Source organism: Amblyomma maculatum, chromosome 1 (assembly GCF_055883805.1).
Source record: "Amblyomma maculatum isolate TAMU_Amacu chromosome 1, ASM5588380v1, whole genome shotgun sequence".
Lineage (NCBI taxonomy): Eukaryota > Metazoa > Arthropoda > Arachnida > Ixodida > Ixodidae > Amblyomma > Amblyomma maculatum.
This window is the reverse complement of record NC_139344.1, coordinates 128,254,703-128,277,531: the sequence shown is the minus strand read 5'-3', so window position 1 is coordinate 128,277,531 and position 22,829 is coordinate 128,254,703. Positions and strand designations below refer to the sequence as shown.

Here is a 22,829-nt window from a genome sequence, read left to right as displayed (position 1 = left end):
ATGCAATTCAGTGGATATGTCTGAAGTTAATGGCAGGAAATGGCCTTGACCAGGACGCGTGGTGTAACACGCGGAACAGATCGATCATCATCGATGGATACGAAAACAAAGGAAGCGTTGCAGGATCGAATGGCAGAGATTCACTTGCAGTGATGTATTCGGCGGTGGGGATAACAAAAAATCACTTGGTTGAGAGGCCTTTGTCATTCAGTGAACCTGACCAGGCTCGTGATGAGGATGCATCTCTAATTTTAACTGCCTGACCTTATAGTGTGAAAACATACCAAACGTTGCATACTCGCTATCCTAAGCAAAGGTATACGAGTGTGCTTGAAGGAATGTATGAATTATAAATTTCTTCGCTACTCAATTATACATGAACATCGTGCAAGGTACGCAATGTTGGCGCACGCAGGCTGCTGCGGCATGCGCGCAGTGGCTAGCGGCAAGCGGTCGCTGCGTGCACGGCGTCCGCTACTGCAGTCGCCGGCCGCTGACGTAATCGTCGTGAGGAAGTCGACGGCGCAGAGTTGGGGAAGGCAAAGAATTCCAGACTCGGCCGGGCCTCCACCGGACCCTTCTCCTCCTCTCGCCGGGTCCTTCCCAGTGTGGGTCAAGTCATAGAGGCGGAAAACCGGTTTAGTGCGTTGACTGGCGGCGAGTGGAAGCCTTGGGAACTGCCGCCCTTCTGCTGAGCGGGGCGCACAGGTTGTTCCGAGCAGCGACGCAGTTTCCGCGTTCACCTTACACAAGGTGGAAGGAAGAGGACCGACAGGCGAGAAGGACGGAAAAGCAACAGTACACTTTGCCCGTCCGGTGCATCTCTCCGCGCTCGGGACGTCGCCTCCAAGTCGACGAAGGCGTCTACAGCGCTATTTTGTCGAACGTCACTGCAGAGCGCATCTCGACGGCTCGCTTTATACTTTCTCGACTGGTCTTCGCTGCAGAAGCATTTCGTCCAGAATGGAAGCGTCTTAAGCTCGGCCGGAAGCTCAGTGCGTTATGCTGGTCGGTGGTTGTGCTGGTCAGTGAATGTCCGTGATTGTTGGCACCACTGGATATACGTATCTTCGCTGCTGTCACCGCATCAGTAAAGCCACTCGACGGCATGTATAAGCGCCGACTGACGTAAGTTCACTTTGTGCGACCGTGCATGCATGTTTCGTTGATCACGTCACTTTCAAATGTGCCGCGAATGCTGATGTGCTTAGTCGCGCGTTATGCGAAAGTATTCAGCTCAACGAAACATCCACGTCGATGTTTCGTTGAGCTATGGATATGTTCCGTGTGCTTTTTTTGCTTGCATTTTCGGCAAGCTTACTTGTGTCTTTTTGCCTTCTTAAACCATGGACATAAAAACATCAGCCCCGCGCTGGCTGTTGCGAGATTTAAATTACCGGTTTTGCGCAGCACCGCAAGGAAAGAGAGAGGTACCACGTAAAAACATACGTGCGCCTATTTAACCTTGGCTTCTTTGCTGCTGTACGTCTGGCAGAAAGCAATCCTGAGTTTGGTATGCGGCCGCGCCATGCAAGGATTCTGTTTTTTCGAACTTCGCTTTGTTGAAGTGAGACCTGTTGAAGTAATGCTGCAGCGCGGTCAAAATATCATTGCAGGTGAGGTGATGGTACGAATGCAAGGACATGAACAGTAGGAAAGCTCTGTGACAACAGAATGACTGAGGCTTCGTCGTTCGTGGTACCTCTGATATGGAGGTGGTTGACCATATTTTTAGTTATAGGTGAGACTGTTTTGGTCGAATATGAAAGCGGTAAACAACATGTTCACGTCTCATGACTAATATGGCTGGTTACCTTTATGCCGTTTCAGGCAAATGCCAAGGTCAAACAAATGCCCCTCCAGAATTTCTAGTCGGTGGAAACATGGAAAAATTTTCTCTGCGTGAGGATACACCAGTTGGTAGGCTCCTTTCAGTATTATTGTGTAAAGCTAAAGTCTAGTCAAGTGCTTACCGATCGACTGCTTTAGAGAGGTAATATTACAACTTTCTCGTTTTAGGTGCATCTGTCTATACATTAAGGGCCATAGATCCAGAACACACAAAGGTTTCCTACTATATCAGTGGAGGAACCTTCAGTGTAAATAAAGACTCCGGGGTTGTGAGGTTGACAAGACCATTGGACAGGGAAGAAGAAAGCACAGTTGAGGTGATCATAAGTATCACTGATGAAAAGATTCAAGGTCAGAAAGCCAATACGGTAAGTGAAGTAAATAATGTTGGGAGTCAATTTACATTTGGAGACATTGGCTAGCAGTTAATGGTGAGAAAGGGACATTAATGGTGCTTTTATGACTTGGTGCCTTCATTATTGGCATTACAGGTTTCCTTACAAAGGGAGATAAGCATTCTCGACTACAATGACAACCCTCCGGTCTTTGAAAATGGCCCTTACACATTTCATGTTGATGAGGTGAGTTGACTTGGTGTCTCTGGCAACATCTTACATTTCAGCTGTTAAGTGCATATTCATTGGAGACTTTTAATGTGAACATTATTTTTCTTGAGTAGGATACTCAAGTTGGAACTACCCTTTACCGAAATATAGTTGTGACTGATGCTGACTTGGGAATCAATGCTGATGTTGAAGTTACATGCCAGAGAGATTTGGTAAGTGTTGACCCAAGGAATTTAGTCGACATTTTTGATGTCAACACCTGACCCTTCCTTACAAGTATTATTGTGCACCAGGCTTGTGTTTTGTTGGTGTATAAATGGCTCAGAGACTAGCAGTGAATTTTTAGGTGAGGAGGGTTACAAAAAATGGTACATTTCAATATATATTAAAAGGGAATGGAACACATTCATAATGCATAATTGACACAGAAAACACACAGAACATATGTCTTGTGTGTTTGTGTTTGTGTGTGTGTGTTGTGTATGTTTGGATGAACACTGCTGGTAATGCACAAATGCTGCTACAGACGAAACACAGTGCCTTCCAGCACACCAGCATAGCCGAGGAAAGAGGATAAGCTTTATATATTAAAGGACAGCAGCTTCAAAATGTTTTTCGGGATTGTTCACTGAATGTATTTTTGGAGAATTAGTTAAATGGACACTATCAACTTATCATTGGGACTATGAAATATGTATTTATCAGTTTGATATTTTTGGCCATGCTTGCTCTGCGTAGTTAAAGAAAAAAAAAAGATATTTCAAAGCTCAATGGCTTTTTTAGATCTCTGCTATTAAATGTCAGCTCCGTTTGCATTGCTCTGTCATCTGCCAGTTCATCTCCACTTTGTTGGCTCTAATGTCAAGGTTGCATTAGCATTAGTTGAATATTTGGTTGTGCAGTGTCAAATTTAAATCTGCTTTATTGTTTACAAGACAGAATTGTTGTAATAGTATTTATCTTTAGTTCCTGTATGTCCTTTCTTTTTTATTTTCAGACCCCAGTAGCATGTGACCTCTTTGGTCTCAACCAAGTTCGTCTCGGGATGGGGCGATTCATTCAAGAAATAACACTGAAGAACCCCCTTGACTATGAAGAGCAGACAACTTATGTTATGAGTCTACTTGCAAATGTTAGTACCTTGACCTGAATCCTTCTGAAGCATGGTCAGTTTTTGTACAGTGTTGGTAAGTCATGCTCATTCATGTTTCAGGATCTTGCAATGGAAAATCGCATGAATTCTACAGCTGACGTTATTATCAAGGTGAATGACGTTCAGGATCAGCCACCAGTGTTTGTGGCAGACTCATACTCTGTCACTGTTGCTGAAAACAGCCCTGAGGTAAAAAACGAAATTTCTAATTTATTTGTATTCTTGCATTTAAGTAAAAATAGTTTCTTGTGGGAGCTGCTCTGGTAAACTTAGAGCATTGTGGTAAACACTTAAAGCTTTGTATTTCATAGTTTGCACTGACATTCATGTATATAATGTCACCTAGTTGCTGTTGTATACCAGTTATGTGTTGATGCATTCATGAACATAATGAGTGTGCAGCCAGATTATTGGTGGCTGCAGTATTTTGCATCAGCATTGTCGAAAAAAAAAAAAAAATGTCATGATGTTAGTGCATGACCTGAGAGCTTATATTGAACAAAGCTACTAAATTTTACTTAGTATAAACCATTTCTGGTGCACATAGTTCACCAAGTGTAGGTCTCTGTACTTTTTATTTGTGTAATTTATATAAATGTAGTATCTGGTTTATGGAACAATTCCCAGCTGGTATCAGTTTGCTTCTATTGAGTTCCAACTGAGTTCCCATTGGTTCCGATGGGAACCAGTGGAATTTAATGGGAACCAACTGGGAATTGTTCCATAAACCAGTTAGACCAGTAACAATTTTCAAAAAAAAAAAAAGTCAGCAACAATACTTCTTATATATATATATATTTATATATATATATATATATATATATATATATATATATATATATATATATATATATATATATATATATAAGAAGTATTGTTTCTGAGGTATTTTTTTTTTTTTTTTGCACAAATCAAACTTGGCGTACCTTGTATATGAATGCTCAGGAAAATAAAGAATGTTCTGAGTATGAGAAAAACTATGCTCATAATAATAACAATGTACATTACTATTGAATTTAGAATTTATCAAAATGCTCACTAGTTTTTTTTTTTTTTTTTTTATCGCGCAAGTGAATTCATTGCCATTTAGCGTTGCGACTGTATATGATTTACATTCTTTCCATTGGGTATTGCAGTGTTACCGCAAGGCATTTTCGAACTTTTTAAATACATTTTTCCTTGAGGGGCAATCCTAACTTGTGTTTCTCATTTTCATACAGTTATTCTAAGGTTTTTTTTTTTTATTCCAAGTGTTATTGTTCATTCTGCTATCTTGACTCAGCAGATTTTTACTGACTTTCACTGCTCAAAATGTACTTGCTTTCTTGAACTTGGCTTTATTTTCCTGTTCATATAGTTTTAATTCTCTGTACGGCAGATATTTTACTCTTGCTTATAATGATCAAGTGCCCTTTCGAGCTGAATAAATATAGGTGCAATTTTTGTTAAATATGGTAATGTTAAGTTTGTTTTTACTACTGGATTTCAACGTGAAGCATTTTGCTTATGTTGGATATCTATTATAAAAAACAGTGGTAATGGAGCAAAGGCTAAAACTTGTCAGCTTTGCAGAAGCTGCTTTATTTCAATAATGGCAGTACATTAGTTGGGTTCCTGAGATTTTTGTCTGTCGTGATATCAGAAGCTCTGTCGGTTACAGTTAAAACAGGAAAAAAAAACAGCATGAATGACCGTCTTGCTCATTGCTTTCATCAGGGTACGTCAGTTCTCTTGGCCTCGGCCCACGACGCAGATGCTGGCTTCAGGAGGTTGTTGTCATTCAAGTTGGTTAATGGTATGTTTGGCACTAGTTTGTTCTTTCTAGTTGTACAGAGAAACCAAACCAAACCTTGTATATGCCATAAGTTTTCAAAGGCTATTTTCGTAATTTAGAACATTCATGCATTAATTGCATTTCATGTTTTCTTTTATTTTGTTCTTGGATCCATTTTGTATACTTGGCATCAAACTCTGGGACATTCGCACACTTTATGCTTTGCCTGATAAAGCTCGAGAAGAGAGCCTAATTGAACAGCAGGCAAATTTTACTTTACTTGTTGAAAGTTAACATTGTAATTTAGAAGAGTTGGCAGGAAGTATCACATTAAGGTACCGGCATGAAAGAGTACTGAGCAACGGTAGAGGGAGGGAGCCTCAGTTTTCAACTCGAGCCAACGTTGCCTCAACTTGCAAATTGAGGCTCCCCCCACCCCCCTCCCCCTCTCCCTCTACGCTTGCTTGGTGCTCTTTCATCGTGTAGCCATCATCATTCTATGGTTCTACCCTGGATCCTCAATTAAGGTCAGTTCAGTCGTTCAGTCATGTCCGACTCTTCATGACCCTATGGACCATGTCACGCCACGCTTTCCGGTCTCTCACTACCTTCCTAACATCACATAACTTCACCTGCAGTGCATCGAGGATGCCATCTAACCATCGCGTTCGCTGCCTACCCCTTCTCCGGCGACCCTCAACCTTTCCAAACATCAAATCTTTCTCCAGCGACTCCTCTCTTCTCATCAGATGACCAAAGTAGCTGAGCTTTAACTTTAGAATTTGACCCTCCAATGAGCAGTCAGGGTTTATGGTCGACAATATCGACTGATTTGATCTTCTGGCAGTCCAAGGAACTCTCAAGAGTCTTCGCCAGCACCACAATTCAAACGCATCAATTCTTCGGCAGTCAGCCTTTTTCACAGTCCAACTCTCGCATCCATACAACACAACTGGAAAGACCATAGCACGAGTTATACGGATCTTGGTTGGCAGACTAATGTCTCTCCTCTTTACTAGGCGGTCAAGGCTAACCATTGCTCTCTTTCCCAGAAGCAGGCGTCTCCTAATTTCATGGCTGCAGTCTCCTTCCGAGGTGATCTTGGAGCCCAAGAAGAGAAAATCTGTCACAGCTTCCACTTCTTGTCCATTGATGCTCCAGGACTTGATAGGGCAAGACGCCATGATCTTTGCCTTTTTAATGTTCAGTTTAAGCCCAAACTTCTCACTCTCTTCTTGTACGCGCATCAGAAGTCTCTTGAGTTCCACTTCACTTTCTGCCATTAAAGTGGTATCATCCGCATATCTAATATTGTTGATACGTTTTCCAGCAATCTTCACTCCAGCTGAAGATTCACCGGGTAATTATTGTAGAGAGGGAGTGTGACTGAAGTGTGAGTTCTGTGCAGCTAATGACCTAGATTCCTTTGTTTTGATTTTGCTACTGTATACTTGCTAAGGATTTTTAAATGTATTGTCAGTCTTTGCTTTACTAACCGTGTATTAAGTATAAAGTTCACTGTTTGTACTTACAAGTATAGGCAGTGCAACATGGCTTTTCTTCTGCTGTGTAGGTGTTTAATGCTGTGTGGTTTCCTTACTGGTTGCATTTTTTATTCTTGTTTTACTGCATGCTTTTTGTCATTCTGATACACTTGCTTTAATACTTTTGTAATAACTCTTCACATCCCTTTAATCATGGCAGAGATTTTAAACATTGTATTTGGTGTCGGCTGACCTTAGTTGCCTATATGCCATAAAACACAACACAACAGTTTTGAGAACTGGCCTCAAATCTATGCTGCTGCTTTATGCTTTGCCACAATTATCTTTATAGACTTCTGGGTCTGCCAAACTGAATTAGAAAGTCAGCACATATGCAGCTTAAGAAAATTTTTGCAATTGCCTCACTTTTACGCTTTGTTGCAAATATCCTTGTCAGCACTGCTTTTTTGGCGAAGTTTCCATTGTGAATACTGAGGGTTGTAACTCATAAAAACTGCAGATATTAAAGAAAAGATAAGTTTCGTTGTAACAATCAACCGCCTTAACTATGAAATGATGTGTGGCATCTCCTAGCATCTTAGGATTTGTATCAGCTTGGAGCAGCAGTATTGTGGATCAGCCTGGTACAGGCAGGTAATACTGCAAGTATTTTTAGAATTGTGCGTGCTCATGAAGTGCTTTGTGAAATGCTTTATGTGTAGTGCTTTTGGGAGTTTTTTAGCTGTTTACTGTAATTAGCCTTGGGTAAGGGAATTGTGATTACATGTGGAGCATTCTTCTATATTTGTGCTGTCATAGTGTAATCAACAATAGCAGCTAGCAGTTGACAGTCCGTAGGAAATTTTCATGAACATAGTCCGGCTTTTTCTTTTTTGTTTAAGTGATTGACACCCTGAACTTTTCACGATTTTATGCAGTGAAGTAAGAATTTCTTCAGGCTGATAGCTGTCTGTCATACAGGTGAGCAGAAACAAACAATGCACGTGTTGCATTTGTGTGTTTCTGCTCATTGTTACACTAGTGCAGCTTGTGTTTCTGAAATACATGTTTCAATCACCAATGCTCTCTGTTTGGTTGCACTGCTGCTGTGTTGTACTGTTTACAAACTACTGTGTACTGCAGCCTTATGCTGTACATTTGCTCTATTCAGGTGAATTGTAGAGGCCTGCTTGCTATGGCATTCATTTCACATAGGCTAACTGCTACGTTTTGACTAAGCATACCTTTTACCATTTCCTTCTTCAATGTTTTTTTTCACTGGATGTGTAATATATGTGTTGCTTGCATTTTTATATCCTAGACACCAAGGGATACTTCAGGCTTGGAAAAGTGGATGTTGATGATAATGGGATCCACCATGTTGTTGTGGAAACTTCTGATGTGACAATTGATCGAGAAGACGAAGACATCGAGAAGAGTGGTGGGCTCTACAGCTTTCAGCTACAGGTATCATAAACTATTTCTCTGTGCAAAAAGTGAGTTTTTCAAAGCAAGCACTGCTTCAGGAGGTTAATACTTGTTCCTACCTCGCAGGTGTTCCAAATATGCTTCTAATAAGCGGTCATTGCCTTTGAGGGGTGGCAAAGCAATCTTACAAATGAAAAATTTCAAAAATAAATGTTTGCTGCATTGCTAAAAAAAAGAAATGAAAAACTGAGGCAGAGGCATGAGTTGCTGATGTTGCAGTTTATGAGCGTGCTGGCCCAACAAAGAATTGACTTTGTTGTCGTCAATAACATTTTTTTCTGTAGGCGGTTGAGATGGTCAATGGAGTTCCAAAAGGAGAAGTTGCTGTCTCAGATGTCAACATTGTCATCACAGACACTGATGATCACCTGCCTGAGTTCAATAGCCACAATTTTAGTGTGGTCATATCTGAAGACACACCAGAGAGCTCTGCCATCCCAGGACTCAACATGATTGTAAACGACAATGATGTTGTAAGTGGCTGTTTTGTTATATATTACGCACAATCTTGATAAGTTTTTTATAAAAGCTGCCTATTGCTGAAGCAACATTGTTTGCACTGGAGCACATAAGTGCTGTCTGGAGTGATAATGTGCCTTTGCTAACGACAGTGGCTGCAGCATTGCTCATGTTGCAGTTATTAAGTTATTACATTTAAGCCAGAGATCCTTGGATGTTTGCTTACTTGCAGTATTTCCTGGATCTTTTAAAATCGATCTATTAAAGGAACATATGGTTGTGGTTCTTATTGTAACTGCTGCTTTATTTCAAGTGATGTGCTGTGGTACATTTGTAGCAAGTTTGGTAGCTGGTCCAGGTTTCAGAGCTTCCTTCAATTTTTTTGTTCGGTATGTTGGGTTTAGGGATGCATAGAAATTTGTAAGGCTGTCATGCATCAACCCAAGAGTGCAATTTTTTTTTTTTTCATGTGCATGTAAAATCTTTGTTTATTGTTATTATTAAATATTCTAGCTAGTCAGTGAAGGAAATTTAAGGACTTAAAGTTTTGAATGCGTGCATGCACAAGGCAAGAATTTTAGGTTGTTATTTCGTTACACAGGGCGAAAATGCAAGATTTGGACTGCATTTACGAAACGTCAACAACTCGGATGGAGTTTTTTCTGTGTACCCTGTGTCAGCAGTTGGCCGCACCCCTGTGCTCATCAAGGTTGCGGATGCTAGCCGACTTGACTATGAAGATGAAAATGCTCGCATGTTTGTGTTTCAAGTTAGTGTCCTTTTCCTCCTGTTAACAAGTCTTTAATTGACACTGGTAATGCATTCTTTCTATTAGTGTTATTGGTCATAGCTGACATTTTGAAAGAACTGCACATAATATTATGCAGTTTGTTTCTTACTGCGTCATTATAAAACTTTAGGCAGTCGCTTTGTAGAAATATTCCTGTTGTCATTGTGTGCGAAAGCCTAGCCTAGAATAAACAAGTGCATTTCTTGTTCTTACGTCATTTACAAGAAGGTAGACAAGTGTGCATCTCACTTTTTTTTTACTAACTGTATAGCAGTTTTAATGAATGAAAGCATGTAAAAGCCATGGTCAAATGCAGTAATAGTGCTTGTTTAGAGTACTGAATGGCCTCAGATTTGGAAGACAGAGCCATATTATTACTGGTATGTTAATTATTACTGGTATGTTAGTTATGTGGTTGTGTTTTTATGGTGGTTGGACATCAGAGCCAATAAAAGTATATCGAAAAGTTCAGAAATTTTGTCTTAACCAAAGAAGGTTAGTATCTTTGGCATGCAAGGCATAGCTGCTGAGAAAGAGTAACACTCAGCCAAAGTTAAAAATTACCTAGAAGTAGAGAAACCTGGAGCATGTTGAGAACTTACACACCTTCAAAGACGGGAGCACCACCTCCTCAGTACCTGGTCGTTAAGCACTGTTTGCTCGCCATCAGCATCTGCTTGGAGCAGTTGGTCAGTTAACCAGGTTCAGTACCACCTGCTTGAGGGCACTGACACAAAGAGTGTGGGCTTAAAAAAAGTATCATGGTCTGGCTACTGCGACTATTGTGTGCAAGTTCCATAAGCTGCCATCAGCAGACAGACCATGTGATGCCCTGCCGTCTCGTTCGGTCTAGTATGACAATGTCAACTATAGTTCTCAGAAGTAAAATTCTACTCACATTTTTGGCTGTTGACTATCTCAGTTAGCGTGCACTACTTTTTTAGTGATGATAGCAATTCATTGTACAAGCGTAGCTCCAAGTACTGCCATTTGCGTTTAAATTACTGGTAAGTAGCCTGCTTATGTTGGCGAAAATGCCGAGATAGACTCCAAGTGACTTTTGACCATACAGGATTGCCATTATAAATTACCAAAAAGGGTCAGCAATTCATTTGTCAAAAACAATATTCTTTCGAAAAAATTGCACTCCAAATAAGCACCATGAAAGGTCCACAATTATGTAAAAAATAATAACTGGGAAGTCCAACACCTGTGCACTTTCTGCTCAGTGCAGTCCAATAGTAATTATTTACCAAATGACAAAAAAAACCTGCCCCTTCAGCGCTTGACTACTACTCGAGTGGTTACGGTGCTCGACTACTGTTCCCAAGGATGCGGGATCGAATCCCAGCCTTGGCGGCCGCTTTTCGTTGGTGGCGAAATGCAAGGTGCCCATGTACTGTGCGATGTCAGTGCACCTTAAAGAACCCCAGGTGGTTTAAATTTCTGGAGTCTCTCATAGCCTTAGTCACTTTGGAGCATTAAATCCCCCAAACCAACCAACCGACAAACAAAACGGTGCATGGTATTAATTTTACTAATAAATGGTTCCTGCCTTTCTGTAAGTTAGTGCACTTTAGGTATACAGCTGAACCCCGTTAAAAGAGACATGGATATAACAGACAATCGAGTATAAGAGACGCCATTCACCCAAATGGTTGGCCGCCCTATGACTCATTAATTGGGCCTCTTTTTTAACAGACATTGGATGTAGAAGACGATTGGCTATAAAGGACAAATTAGCTTTAAGATTTGGTACTCAGTCTTGCTTGTAACAGACATTTTAACGTTGGATGCGGCACCATCCATCGCCAGGTTCAGTTGCAGCTGCAGTGAAAACAAAAGAAAAGAGACGCGCCTGTGCCGTCATTATTAATTATAATTTCAGCAAACAAACAGCAGGTCAGTCAGCTATGAAACGACTAAAAGAAGTGTCTGCAGTAGGAATGCAATGCACAGAAGTTCTTCAGGCTTGCCACGAAGACCACAAGTGCGACTGCACATACGAGCATCTGCACGAGCCTACTGGGAGCGTGCATTAGGTTCTCCAATTAGTAGAGCTTCCTATCAAGAATCACCATAGTTGTGGTGTCCACTAGTCTGAAGAATACAGCAGAAATTGTGTATTACATTGCATTTCAGTATGAGCGGCAAATCTATCTGGTAAATGCAAAGAAAGCAAACAGGCCATTGTGCCTAGAAAAACATAGCCAAGCCAAGATCAAAACAAATGACATAAGAACAGAAGTTGTTCTGCTATGGCAAGGACAGATAAACTGCTCTGTTTGCTGTTCAACCAGTTTGCCTCGTTTGCTTTTCATTTATTTTTCGTCTGAGTAGCGCCCTTCAGACTTATTACTCACAGCTGCTGTTGTTCTTTGTTAAACAAGCGTAAATTTCTGAGTGATATTTCTGCTGTTAATATTTTATAGTTTTCGCTACTTCTATGATTTTGTGACACTTCTTTGACTTGAGTTCTTGTAGTGTTACCCAGACACATAACTTAGTTGCAAATTGCTAATTGCGGCGCCACGTCACATCGCGATTGCACTTTGCAGTCGCTGCAAAAACAGTTCGCCAGCATATACAGTTTTGGCACGGTGGCCATGAGGCTCTTGGCCTGATTTTTAAGCTGGAAGAGGCTGTGTTAAATGTTATGTATACGCACAACTTCAACTCGGCTTCTCATCTTGTCGCGCCATCTCTACGTGGCCGCCTCACTCCTAACAAGGCACCACAGCCAGCGCCACCTACGCAACAGTAAACCAAGCAATCCTGAATAAACTTTAGTTCCTTTCCTGTTCACAACTGGGCTGGTCCGTGTCGTCAGCTCTCAACATAACATTAAACAGCATCAATGCAGCCATGAAGCAGAGCGAGATTTACAACTATCTCAGCAGTAAATAAATGCAAGGAAGTTGCAAGGTGCAGTCAGTGTGTGGTGGTCCCCCCAAAAAATGCAATATATAAATTAAAGTTATAATACGCTTTTGCAACAGTTTATAGCCTTCTTTTCTGCATATTTTAGCCGTAGGATGCCTACGTCGAAATATCATATGGTTAGAAAATGTGAACGTGGTACCCTGCTTATAAGGGACCTCTCATATAAGAGACAAAAACTGCTCCCCAGTGCATGTTCCTTATAAAGGGTTCAACTTAGTTACAAAAGTACGTACATAATATGTAAAATGAAAATAGCATGATTATTGTTTGCATAAACATTTGATAAGTAAAGCAATCATATAGTGCTTTCTTTGGTTCTGTAGTTTTCTTCTAGTAGCTTTTAAAATTATAGGCTTTAGCAAATAATATTTTGTAAGGTGTTTCTTATATGATTTTTTATAATGATCTGTGTTAGATTTGTATGATAAATATTTTAAGATCTCTTACTAAAATAAAAGGGGTAATATTTTTATCATTGTTCCTATTTATGCTGAATATTTGATTTCTTTGTAAGTGGGCATAAAACTTTTTATTTAATGCTGCTCTGTGAGCAGTATTTACTGATATGAAACATGGGTGCTTTGCTGTGGCTCAATTTCCTGTCATTTGGCTTTCCATAAGGCTCTTATGTAAACTTTGTCCTGCTAGCTCTGCACTGAGCATATGTGCTCCTTATTATGCAGTGAAGGTGTTCTATAGGGGTACATGGTGCTGTAGTGCTCATAAAATTTGAATCATCATTGGGCAACAAGGTACTATATAGATAGTGCACACAGGCTTCCAGAGTGTGTTGAATTATGCTTAACAGAAACCTGTTTATTGACTACTTAGCTTTGCTGTATGTTCATTGTTTATGTTTTAACAAAGATGTTTACATTGAATCATTTTTCTTTTTTTTGCTCGGTTCATAGGTTGTGGCATCTCAGCATGGGTTTGAAGTCGCAAGTGCTACTGTTACTGTGTCCTTGTCCGATGCAAATGATAATGGTCCTATGTTTGAGAATGAGCAGTATCTAATACAAGTACCTGAAAGTGCTAGGAATGGAATGACCATTTTTTCTCTTGAGGTAAGCACTCGGATTTTAATATACTGTCTTTGCATTGCATTTCCAGACTGGAAATTAACTGCGCAATTGTTTTGCCCATTTCAGGCCTATGATGCAGACAGTGGACCATTCGGAAAATTGTCATATTCAATGAAGGGCTACGGGTCTGAAAAGTATGTTCCTTGACTACTCAAGGACTAAATTAAGTGCTTCTTCATTTGGCAAGCTGCATGCATTTATTGTCTTGTGCAGGTTCACGGTGGAAAAGGATACCGGGCGCATAAAGATTGCCACCTGCAAAAATGGCTGCCTTGACTATGAGAGTGTTCCAAATTACTCGTTCACATATGAAGCTCAGGATGGAGGTGGCAAGGTGTCCTCTGTGAACCTTTTTATCCAGGTTGTGGATGTGAATGACAATGCTCCTAAGTTCACCAAGGACAGCTACCTTGTGGACTTAGTGGAAGATGCTACTGAATTTTCATCGCCTGTTTTTGTGAAGGTATGAAATAATATGTCGCACTCTTTGTAAGTTTAACTGTTTTTTTTTAAGTTTGCATTATCTTTTTATACTTTTAGCCTCACAAAGTACTGTGATTAGAGATGTTATGAATGAAGCAGGACAAGGTGCTGCATTGTGCAAACTAAAACAGTTGTACACATGTAGCCTAAATGCACATTACAAGGCTATCAGTTACGCCTGGTTTTATTTATGTGATTTATTTATTCTGTATCACAGACTTTGTTCATGTCTAAGCAGGTTGGGTGAAAAGCAAGCGCGATACAAATAAACAGCTTAAATGTATGGTAGATATCATTCTTGGACTGAAAATGAGGAGGATGAGGAAACATACACAAATCTGCCCGTGCAGAATGTATTAATAAACTAGGATGATAGAAGTGAGTACGCCTTGTTACTAGAGGTGATAGGCAGCATGAAGGGTCAATTGCTAGGTTGTCAGAGGTTCAAACAAATTATTTATCGATACTCTTCATATCAGGAGGCATATAACTTCGTTAATGCAGAGGATCAGTCATATGCAGAGAATTTCGAATAAACAAACCTTGCAGGTTTCCTCTCTATCCTCTATCTAGCCATTCACGAGAAGTTTTGTAAATGGGTCCCAAACAGTGCATGCAGATTCAAATTTTGGTATAATTACTTAATATATTCAAATTTTGGTATAATTACTAAATCTCAGGAAGTAATTTTATTCTGCGTGGGTAGGTGGGTTTATGTTTCAAGGTGTACAATTCACAGAGCACGGAAGAGCAGTTGTTATTTGTACACTAATTCCATGATAAGACATATTAGCTCAAGCTCGAAAATTGACTACACATGATGTTTCCAAAACCAGTTTCATCAGACTCGCAAAGAAATAACAGAAATATCCAGAATTATACCGGTTAGTAAAGTCTAAGTGAAAATGGTTGCTTGTATATCAGACTGCCCAAAACATTTATGGGCCTTTCCTGGCACAAAGATTAGCTGCTTTCTTCTAAAAGTGACAGTACAGCATGAAGTAACTAAGAGATGAGCTACATGTTGTTGCATTTTTTTGCCTCTTAGTAAAAATGATCTATAATGCATCATCCCATTTAAGTTGAGCTTAAAATGATGAGCTTCATGTTGAGAGTTTTTAGTGATGCATCGTTAAAAGAGCTGTAATGCTAGTGCAGTTGTGGCATGCTAAGGCAAATATTTTTAATAAGGTAGCACTTCCAGTGAGTCAGCTTCAAGTTACAGGTGTTCACAAAGTTCAGGCATCCACATCTCGGTGGAAGGGGTGACACATAGGTTTCGACCAGTTTGAAAGTCTGCTTCGCTTAGTTGCTGATTATGTTTTGATCTATCACATTCTTTAACAACAGACTGCATAAGTATGTAATACTTCTGTCACACGGGCAAGTCCCAACTCCCTCGAACTTCTTTTCCATAAAGGACCACGAAGGGAGTTCAGCCCTAAAGGAGTTATCGCCGTGTCACACGGCTAAGAACCAGCTTCTCCGGGACACCGTCGGGGTCCCATTAGGCGCTGTTCGTTTTGTGTATGCATATAAAATAATCAAGTTAAAAACATGTAAAATAATTTTTAGCTGCTTTTTTTTCAACGGTTTGAATTGACTTTAAAATATAAATGTATCTTCATTCATGTGAAAGGAATGCGCTGTTACTTTTACTAGCATATCGGGTTTGTCTGTTCTACTGGCCACAATGTGCTTGCGAAATTCTTGCGTGCATGCTTGGATATTTGCACATTTACTTTTTTCCATGCTTTGCGTTGTGCTACAGTATTAAAATTAGTTATGTAAACTCAAAATTAATGCATATGCGTTTTTTTAACACCTGCAATGAAGCTCACAGGGAACCAGAGTACTCCCTTTACTTGCTCGAGGGAGATGATCAGAACTCCTTACGCTAGGAACTTCCTTAAACTTCCTTTCCTAAAGGACTGCCGTGTGACACGGCACGTATCTCCATTGAGATAAAGACTACCTTGGTTGAAGGGAGTTAAAAGGAGTTCAGCTGTGCCCATGTGACAGCAGTATAACCTTTTAGCTCATCTTTCGTATACTATACTCTCTCGTTGTCCATTATCAGGGCCTTGCCTGTTGCAGCATTTCACTGGTGCTGTAACTGCTTCCCCCTGATGATTTTTCTCTCGTGCTGATGTTAGTGTGGCTCTCTATAATTTCTTGTAGTACTGCATGCTTGCAGTGTTTGTCACATACAAATTGCTGATCAGCACATGCCACCACTGCAGGCCACAGATGCTGATGGACCAAACCAAGGGAATGGTCGTGTTCAGTACATGATCAAAGCTACCAACCTCACCCACCCGGAAGTCATTTCGATTGATGCTGAGACTGGTGAACTGTCGCTTATGGGAAGCCTGAATGTCACTGCAGCTCCGTATGGTGCTACCCGGTTTGAAGTGATTATACAGGCCACTGATTTTGGGGAACCAAGGCTTGCTTCAGAAATTCCATTCATCATCCGGCTTAAGGTGGGAAAATTTCGATAGTGGAATTTCTCCTTTTTATTTCGCAGCCCTGTGGAAACTCCTTTGCTGACATTCTGCCCTGCATAATTTCAGCGGAAAAATGAAGGTGCACCTTATTTCTTAAATGCGCCTTACAAGGCAAGCGTCAACGAAAATGCCAAACCAGGTGAGAAAATCAGTAAAATTTTATATTTTGATAGTGCTTTTAACTTTCACTGATCTTTACTCTGGAACGAACAAGAGCTTGGAGTAAAGTTGTAAAGTTGCTGTTTCATTTACTTGATGAGTGTTAACTCCTGATGTTAGGAATGCCCCTCTCCTAGCCCAGTGGTGGAAGTTAGTTAGCTTGGGCCTCTCCCAAAGAAAGTTCTGTCTGAGTGTCCGAGCTCACTTATAATGCAGTCATTTAGCAGGAGTGCAGAGCATGCACTGTGTGCTTTATTATTCTGAACACCACTTTCCCGCATCGTTTGTGCAGCGTGGGATTATATACAGAAGGAATCAGACAGTGTGCCTTCCCTTTTTGACAATCTGAAGGCGCTACCGGCTGAATGATGGTCTTGTTCAGGGGTACACATTCTGTGCAGGGAAGGCACTAAATGTGAGAAATATATTAGTCATGTGCTTTTAGCAGAACCACTCGTTGGCAACCTGCAAAGCATGTAGGGTGCTGCCAGAAGGTTGTGTGACAGTGGCATGTGCAGCACGGGGCACGAGTGAAGTATGGAAGACAAAAAAAGTAATGTGGCATTGGAGTGAGTGATTTTTGCATAAGGAATCGTACACATATGGCCTGGTGCAAAATCAGTGGGTTGAAACAGAAACAGTCTCCGATTATTATTCCTATTTCTTGCTTTGTCACGCATTTTCTGGTAGCCTTGAATGATGTACCTTAAGGGATGCATTGCTGTGAGAGAGATGTGAACACAGCAGTAAAAGTGGTCTCTGTATTTCCTCTCTGCAGCAGCATGTTTCCTTTTTGCACAGCAGTCCATAATGTATATAGTCACTGCATTTTGTTTTTGGCATGCTTTGTTTTAATGGGGAATGTTGATAAATTTTTAAGCATCTCACGCATTTTTCCTTCTTGCATTGGTTGTGTGTCTCTGCTTCCGGTTATTGGAGAACACCTACTGTATTAACGATCAGCTACTTACAATAACACGGGCTAAAGTACGCTGACCAAGGCATCTTCAACTCATGCTGTTGCCAGGATATTCTCTACATTTACGGTACTAGTGTCCGGAAGTAGCAGAAATTGAGAATGGTTCCTCTCATTACCGAAAATATTGAGCTCTAGGAATATCACAGGAGCTTCTCTGCTTACCCTAGAATCAGCGTCATTTCTGCATTTGATGAGAAGTTTGTCGCATTACATAGACAGCCAAGGACACCTTCCAAAGTTCTGTACCTTTGACAGAGACTACTCCAGGTCTCATACATCCATGTTAATTGCTTTTTCATGCATGTTTGTTGTCTTGTCTTATGTGTGTTGGAATGCACTGCATTATATGAACGGTCCTGGAAGGCCAAAAAGGAACCTTGTATGTCTTGTTTGTTTCATAGTATTTGATCATCTTTCCTAATTGGCATAGCATGCTGTAAAATGTGGAAATGTCAACTCATTAATGTGATAAAAGGAACTAAGCAAGCGTGGCAGTCGTTTATGTTTGCTTCATTCCTTTTTAACATGCTTTCTCTATAAAATGGGTCATTGTAAATACCTTAATGTGATGAAAAAAGAATGAAATCAATGCAAAAAAAGTTCATTTTGTTTTTTCATAGTCCTCTTCTATGTACTGTGATTGTATTGTATGCAAGTGCAGTGCATCGTACAGCTGTGAGCACTTCGGTAGAAGGCAAGGGTGGGTGCAATGATTCTAAGCTGCTGTGTCTTTTGCTGTTCTTGTCTCATCTGCTTTTGTCTAGCTTTTTTCCTCTCTGTATTATCCAAATGATTTGTTATGCAAGTAAACAAGATGTGAAACTAATGAGAAAAATAGATTTCAATGAGTATGCAGTTGTTTGTTCCTTTTTATTTAATTATTTATACAGCATGCTGCAAATTTGTATGTGAAATGAAAAACCATCAATAAAAATCAAATTTTATCATAAACTAGTTTTATCCCCTTTTTGTGCTATCGAGTAAAATGCTGGTGTACTGACAGCTGTATTCCACAAGAGAATATATATATTTTTTTAAGTAGTGCTTGATACTCGAATGCTTTTCAAGTGTGAGTCACATAATAATATATGAGTCATGTAATATATATATAGCGTGTTTAAAATTAGACTTTACTAATTATTTAAAAAAAGCAAAATGCTGTACGCTCATGTCGTTTTTGTGCATTGGTAATGTGGCTAGGCGGACACAAATTGGGGCATTAATTGACCCCGTTAACACAGTAATTAACTAAAATTCAATAATTAACTTTTTATTGCCTGAAGTTAGCATGCATATGTATATTGAGAACTTGGAGGCAAATGCTTTTTAGGGCTATTCCATTTTGTAGAATTTTAGTAACGTGCCTGTGTCCTGAGATGTACACGTCTAAAATTTCATCCCAGTTCATCTAATTACGCATGCGAGACGGCGGCTCTCGGCGTGAAGCACCTCCCACGTGTGACACAGCTGTTGAGTATTGCACTGCCTTGCAAGAGTGTGTAGCGAGCGGCGACGCAGATCACTTTTTGTTCTCGGCCAGCGTTTCTTTCTTGGCGCGCGAAAGCGATGAATCACTCTGCTAGCGGACTAGAGCGAGCGATAACTTTGTAACTTAGCATCTAGGCTTGGTGCGGCCGTATAAACATGGATGAGACAAAATGGGCCATGATATACTGTCAGCCAAAGAAGTCAGGACCGTAACGAGATTGACGGTAGAGAAAAACAGTCAGACGTTCCAGCAGTGACGAAGGACGAGGTCAAGAAAGCATTAGAAACTATGAAAAGGGGGAAATCAGCTGGAGAGGATCAGATAACTACAGATTTGCTGAAGGACAGGGGGGATATCGTGTTAGAAAAACTGGCCACCCTGTATACGCAGTGCCTGGTGTCATCGACGGTACCGGAACCATGGAAGAATGCAAACATTATCCTCATTCATAAGAAAGGGGAATCTAAGGACCTTAAAAAACAGACCAATCAGCTTACTGTCTGTTACGTATAAGGTATTTACTAAGGTAATTGCTAATAGAATCAGGACAACCTTAGACTGCAATCAAGCAAAGGATCAAGCAGGTTTTCGGAAACGGTACTTTACTATCGATCATATCCATACCATCAGTCAGGTGATAGAAAAATGCTTGGAATATAACCAGCCCTTATACATAGCATTCATTGATTACGAAAAAGCATTTGACTCAGTTGAAACCTCGGCGGTGATGCAGGCATTGCGAAATCAGGGGGTAGACGAGCCGTACGTGAAAGTGCTGGAAGATATATATAGTGGCTGCACAGCAACCATAGTTCTGCATAAAGAAAGTAACAAAATTCCCATAAAGAAAGGTGTTAGGCAAGGAGACACAATCTCCCCAATACTATTCACAGCTTGTTTAGAGGAAATATTCAGAGACTTGGAATGGGGAGCAGTTAGGGATAAGGGTAGATGGAGAATACCTCAGTAATCTGCGATTTGCTGATGACATTGCCTTGCTTAGCAACTCGGGGGATGAACTGCAAATAATGATTGGTGACCTAGACAGGAAAAGTAGAAAGGTAGGCTTGAAAATCAATATGCAGAAGACTAAGGCAATGTTCAACAGCTTCGGGAAGGAACAGCAGTTTACATTAGGTAGCGAAGTACTGGAAGTAGTAGGCGAATATGTTTACTTAGGACAGGTAGTAACCGCAGATCCGGACCATGAAAAAGAAATAACAAGAAGAATAAGGTTGGGATGGAGCACATTTGGCAAGCACACAGATTATGACTAGCAGCTTACCGGTATCGCTAAAGAGGAAAGTATATAACATTTGCATCTTACCTGTACTCACCTATGGGGCTGAAGCGTGGAGGCTAACCAAGAGAGTTCTACTTAAGTTAAGGACAACCCAGAGGGCTATGGAACGAAAGATGGTAGGGGTAACATTAAGAAATAGGAAGCGTGCAGAGTGGGTCAGAGAAATAACTCATGTTACCAACATTCTAGTGGAAATTAAGAAGAAGACATGGGCATGGGCAGGACATGTAGTGCGAAGAGAGGATAACCGATGGTTGCTTAGGGTAACAAACTGGATTCCAAGGGAAGGAAAGCGTAGCAAGGGGCGGCAGAAAGTTAGGTGGGCGGATGATGTTCAGAAGTTCGCAGGGGTCAAGTGGATGCAGCTAGCACAGAGCCGGGTTAAGCGGAGAAATATGGGAGAGGCCTTCGTCCTGCTGTGGGTATAGTCAGGCTGATGATGATGATGATACAGTTTTTATTCCCTATAGCAACGCTAGTGCAAGTCTCATGGACAGGCAGATTTGAAACCCCTTTTCACGGTTAGAACTGATTGCGCAGTTATGATTAACGTCACTGATCGCTGCACACCCTTGCAAGGCAGAGTGCCATACGCAACAGCTGCGTCACACGTGGGAGGTGCTTCACGCCGAAAGCCGCCGTCTCGCATGCGTAATTAGACGAACTGGTACGAAATTTTAGACGTGCGCATCTCAGGACACAGGCGCATTACTAAAATTCTACAAATTGAAATAGTCCTAAAAAGCATTTGCCTCCAAGTTCTCAATATAAATATATACGCTACTTTCAGCCAATAAAAAATTAATTATTAAATTTTAGTTAATTACTGAGTTTACGGGGACAATTAATACTCCAATTTGTGTTCGCCTGGCCGCATTACCAATGTACAAAACGGTTTTAGCATACCGCATTTTTCTTTTTGTTTAAGAATCAGTAAAGCTTAATTTTGAACACCCTGTACAGTAGCTCATGAGGAGAACATGATGAAGAAGGTGACTGTTTAGGTGTGAGCTGCTTTATTCATGAATGAGTGGAAGTACTTATGTAGGTCACAAGTCAGTTAAGAAATTGCAGAAAGTAGAAAGCAATGAGGTCAGAGCTGCATGTTCAATAAAAGGTTATTATGTACATCTGCTGCTGTCGCAATTTCAATAGCAGATGCACAAAATAACCTTTCAGTTAAGCTCTTGAGGGGATGCAAGCTTCAGAATCAACTGATTGCCTTTGAAGAATGCAAGTATACTGGTTTTACTTGAAACAAACGTTTTTAGCAGCAGGTACTTGTGGCAACTTACAACATGATTTTCCACACTGTATGGGTGAATATTATTTTGAAGTGAGAAAACTCACTGCTTGTGCTTGTCTCAGAAATGACAAGACTTGGAGCTTGGCAAACTGTAATGGCTGTGAATGCTTTCTTCAGAAGGATGCATGAATAGTGGAGGGGAAGGCACAAAAGCATCCGAAGAAAAAAAAAAAAAAAAAAAGGGAAAAAAAAAGAAAAGAAAAAGAAACGTGTAATGGTATCATCACTTGTAAATGGCCTATCATAGCACATACAGCTTCAGAATATCAGGCTTGGCAGCTGCTCTTGAAGTACGGATTCATTTGCTCAGTTGCAAATTTTTGACTAACTTCTTTCTATTAAAAAAAAGCAGAAGGATAGTTATGAGGGGTCTTTTATTTGACCACACCAAAAAATAAGAAACTCAGGAGTTGAGTTTCAGTAGATCTTTTGTGATGAAGGTTATCTTTGCTGGTTACCAGTTGGGAGGATAAATGGGAGGAGATGCTGTGTGAGCGCTATACAGGTTGAAAGTGCAGCTTCTCTCGTGTGTGCAGTCATTATGCACTGTGTTGCTACCAGCTACATAGTACACACAAAAGTAACTCGGCTGCTTTGATACAACGGCGCACTGACCCAAAAAGCTGACACTACTGTTTGTCTTAATCTATCCTTGTATTTCCAAAATGCTGCAGTGTGCTAGAATTGGCAGCTACATTATTGCTGGTAGAATTTAAAAAGTTCCAGTTTAAGGCAGAGAGCTATGGATTCGTAAGGATCAACTATCTCTTATGTTTCCTTTCTTTTTTTTTTTCTATTTTTGCATTATATATTGCAACCAAAGGTCCTTTATGTTATGATGAAGTTCTGTTTTGGTAGTTATCAGTGTGGTGAAATAAACTGTGCAAGAGTTCTTTTTATACTAATTTTCCATTACATTAATTATGGGGAGACCTACCATGACAGGTGTAGCTTGATACTAGTATATCATTTGTGAATGCGTAGCTGTGCTACATACCGTATGATCT

At 40.4% G+C, this 22,829-nt stretch overlaps 1 protein-coding gene across 2 annotated transcripts in view; it reads left to right on the top strand.

Moving 5' to 3' along the window:
- The first annotated feature begins 643 nt into the window (after positions 1-643).
- Cad74A (cadherin 74A) overlaps positions 644-22,829 on the top strand; it is a 103,631-nt gene continuing 81,445 nt past the window's right edge. Inside the window, exons 1-17 of one of the 2 annotated variants that reach the window (XM_084588977.1) lie at positions 644-1,128; positions 1,617-1,741; positions 1,831-1,920; positions 2,020-2,219; positions 2,343-2,432; positions 2,531-2,629; positions 3,415-3,549; positions 3,631-3,759; positions 5,287-5,365; positions 8,150-8,295; positions 8,601-8,789; positions 9,377-9,544; positions 13,420-13,575; positions 13,660-13,727; positions 13,807-14,056; positions 16,320-16,562; positions 16,653-16,725. In XM_084588977.1, the coding sequence (XP_084445103.1) occupies positions 1,675-1,741; positions 1,831-1,920; positions 2,020-2,219; positions 2,343-2,432; positions 2,531-2,629; positions 3,415-3,549; positions 3,631-3,759; positions 5,287-5,365; positions 8,150-8,295; positions 8,601-8,789; positions 9,377-9,544; positions 13,420-13,575; positions 13,660-13,727; positions 13,807-14,056; positions 16,320-16,562; positions 16,653-16,725 (2,182 nt within the window). In that variant the 5' untranslated portion in view covers positions 644-1,128; positions 1,617-1,674. Of the gene's footprint in view, positions 1,129-1,359; positions 1,514-1,616; positions 1,742-1,830; positions 1,921-2,019; positions 2,220-2,342; positions 2,433-2,530; positions 2,630-3,414; positions 3,550-3,630; positions 3,760-5,286; positions 5,366-8,149; positions 8,296-8,600; positions 8,790-9,376; positions 9,545-13,419; positions 13,576-13,659; positions 13,728-13,806; positions 14,057-16,319; positions 16,563-16,652; positions 16,726-22,829 lie in introns of those variants that run through there. The other variant, XM_084588976.1, reaches the window with a different exon arrangement.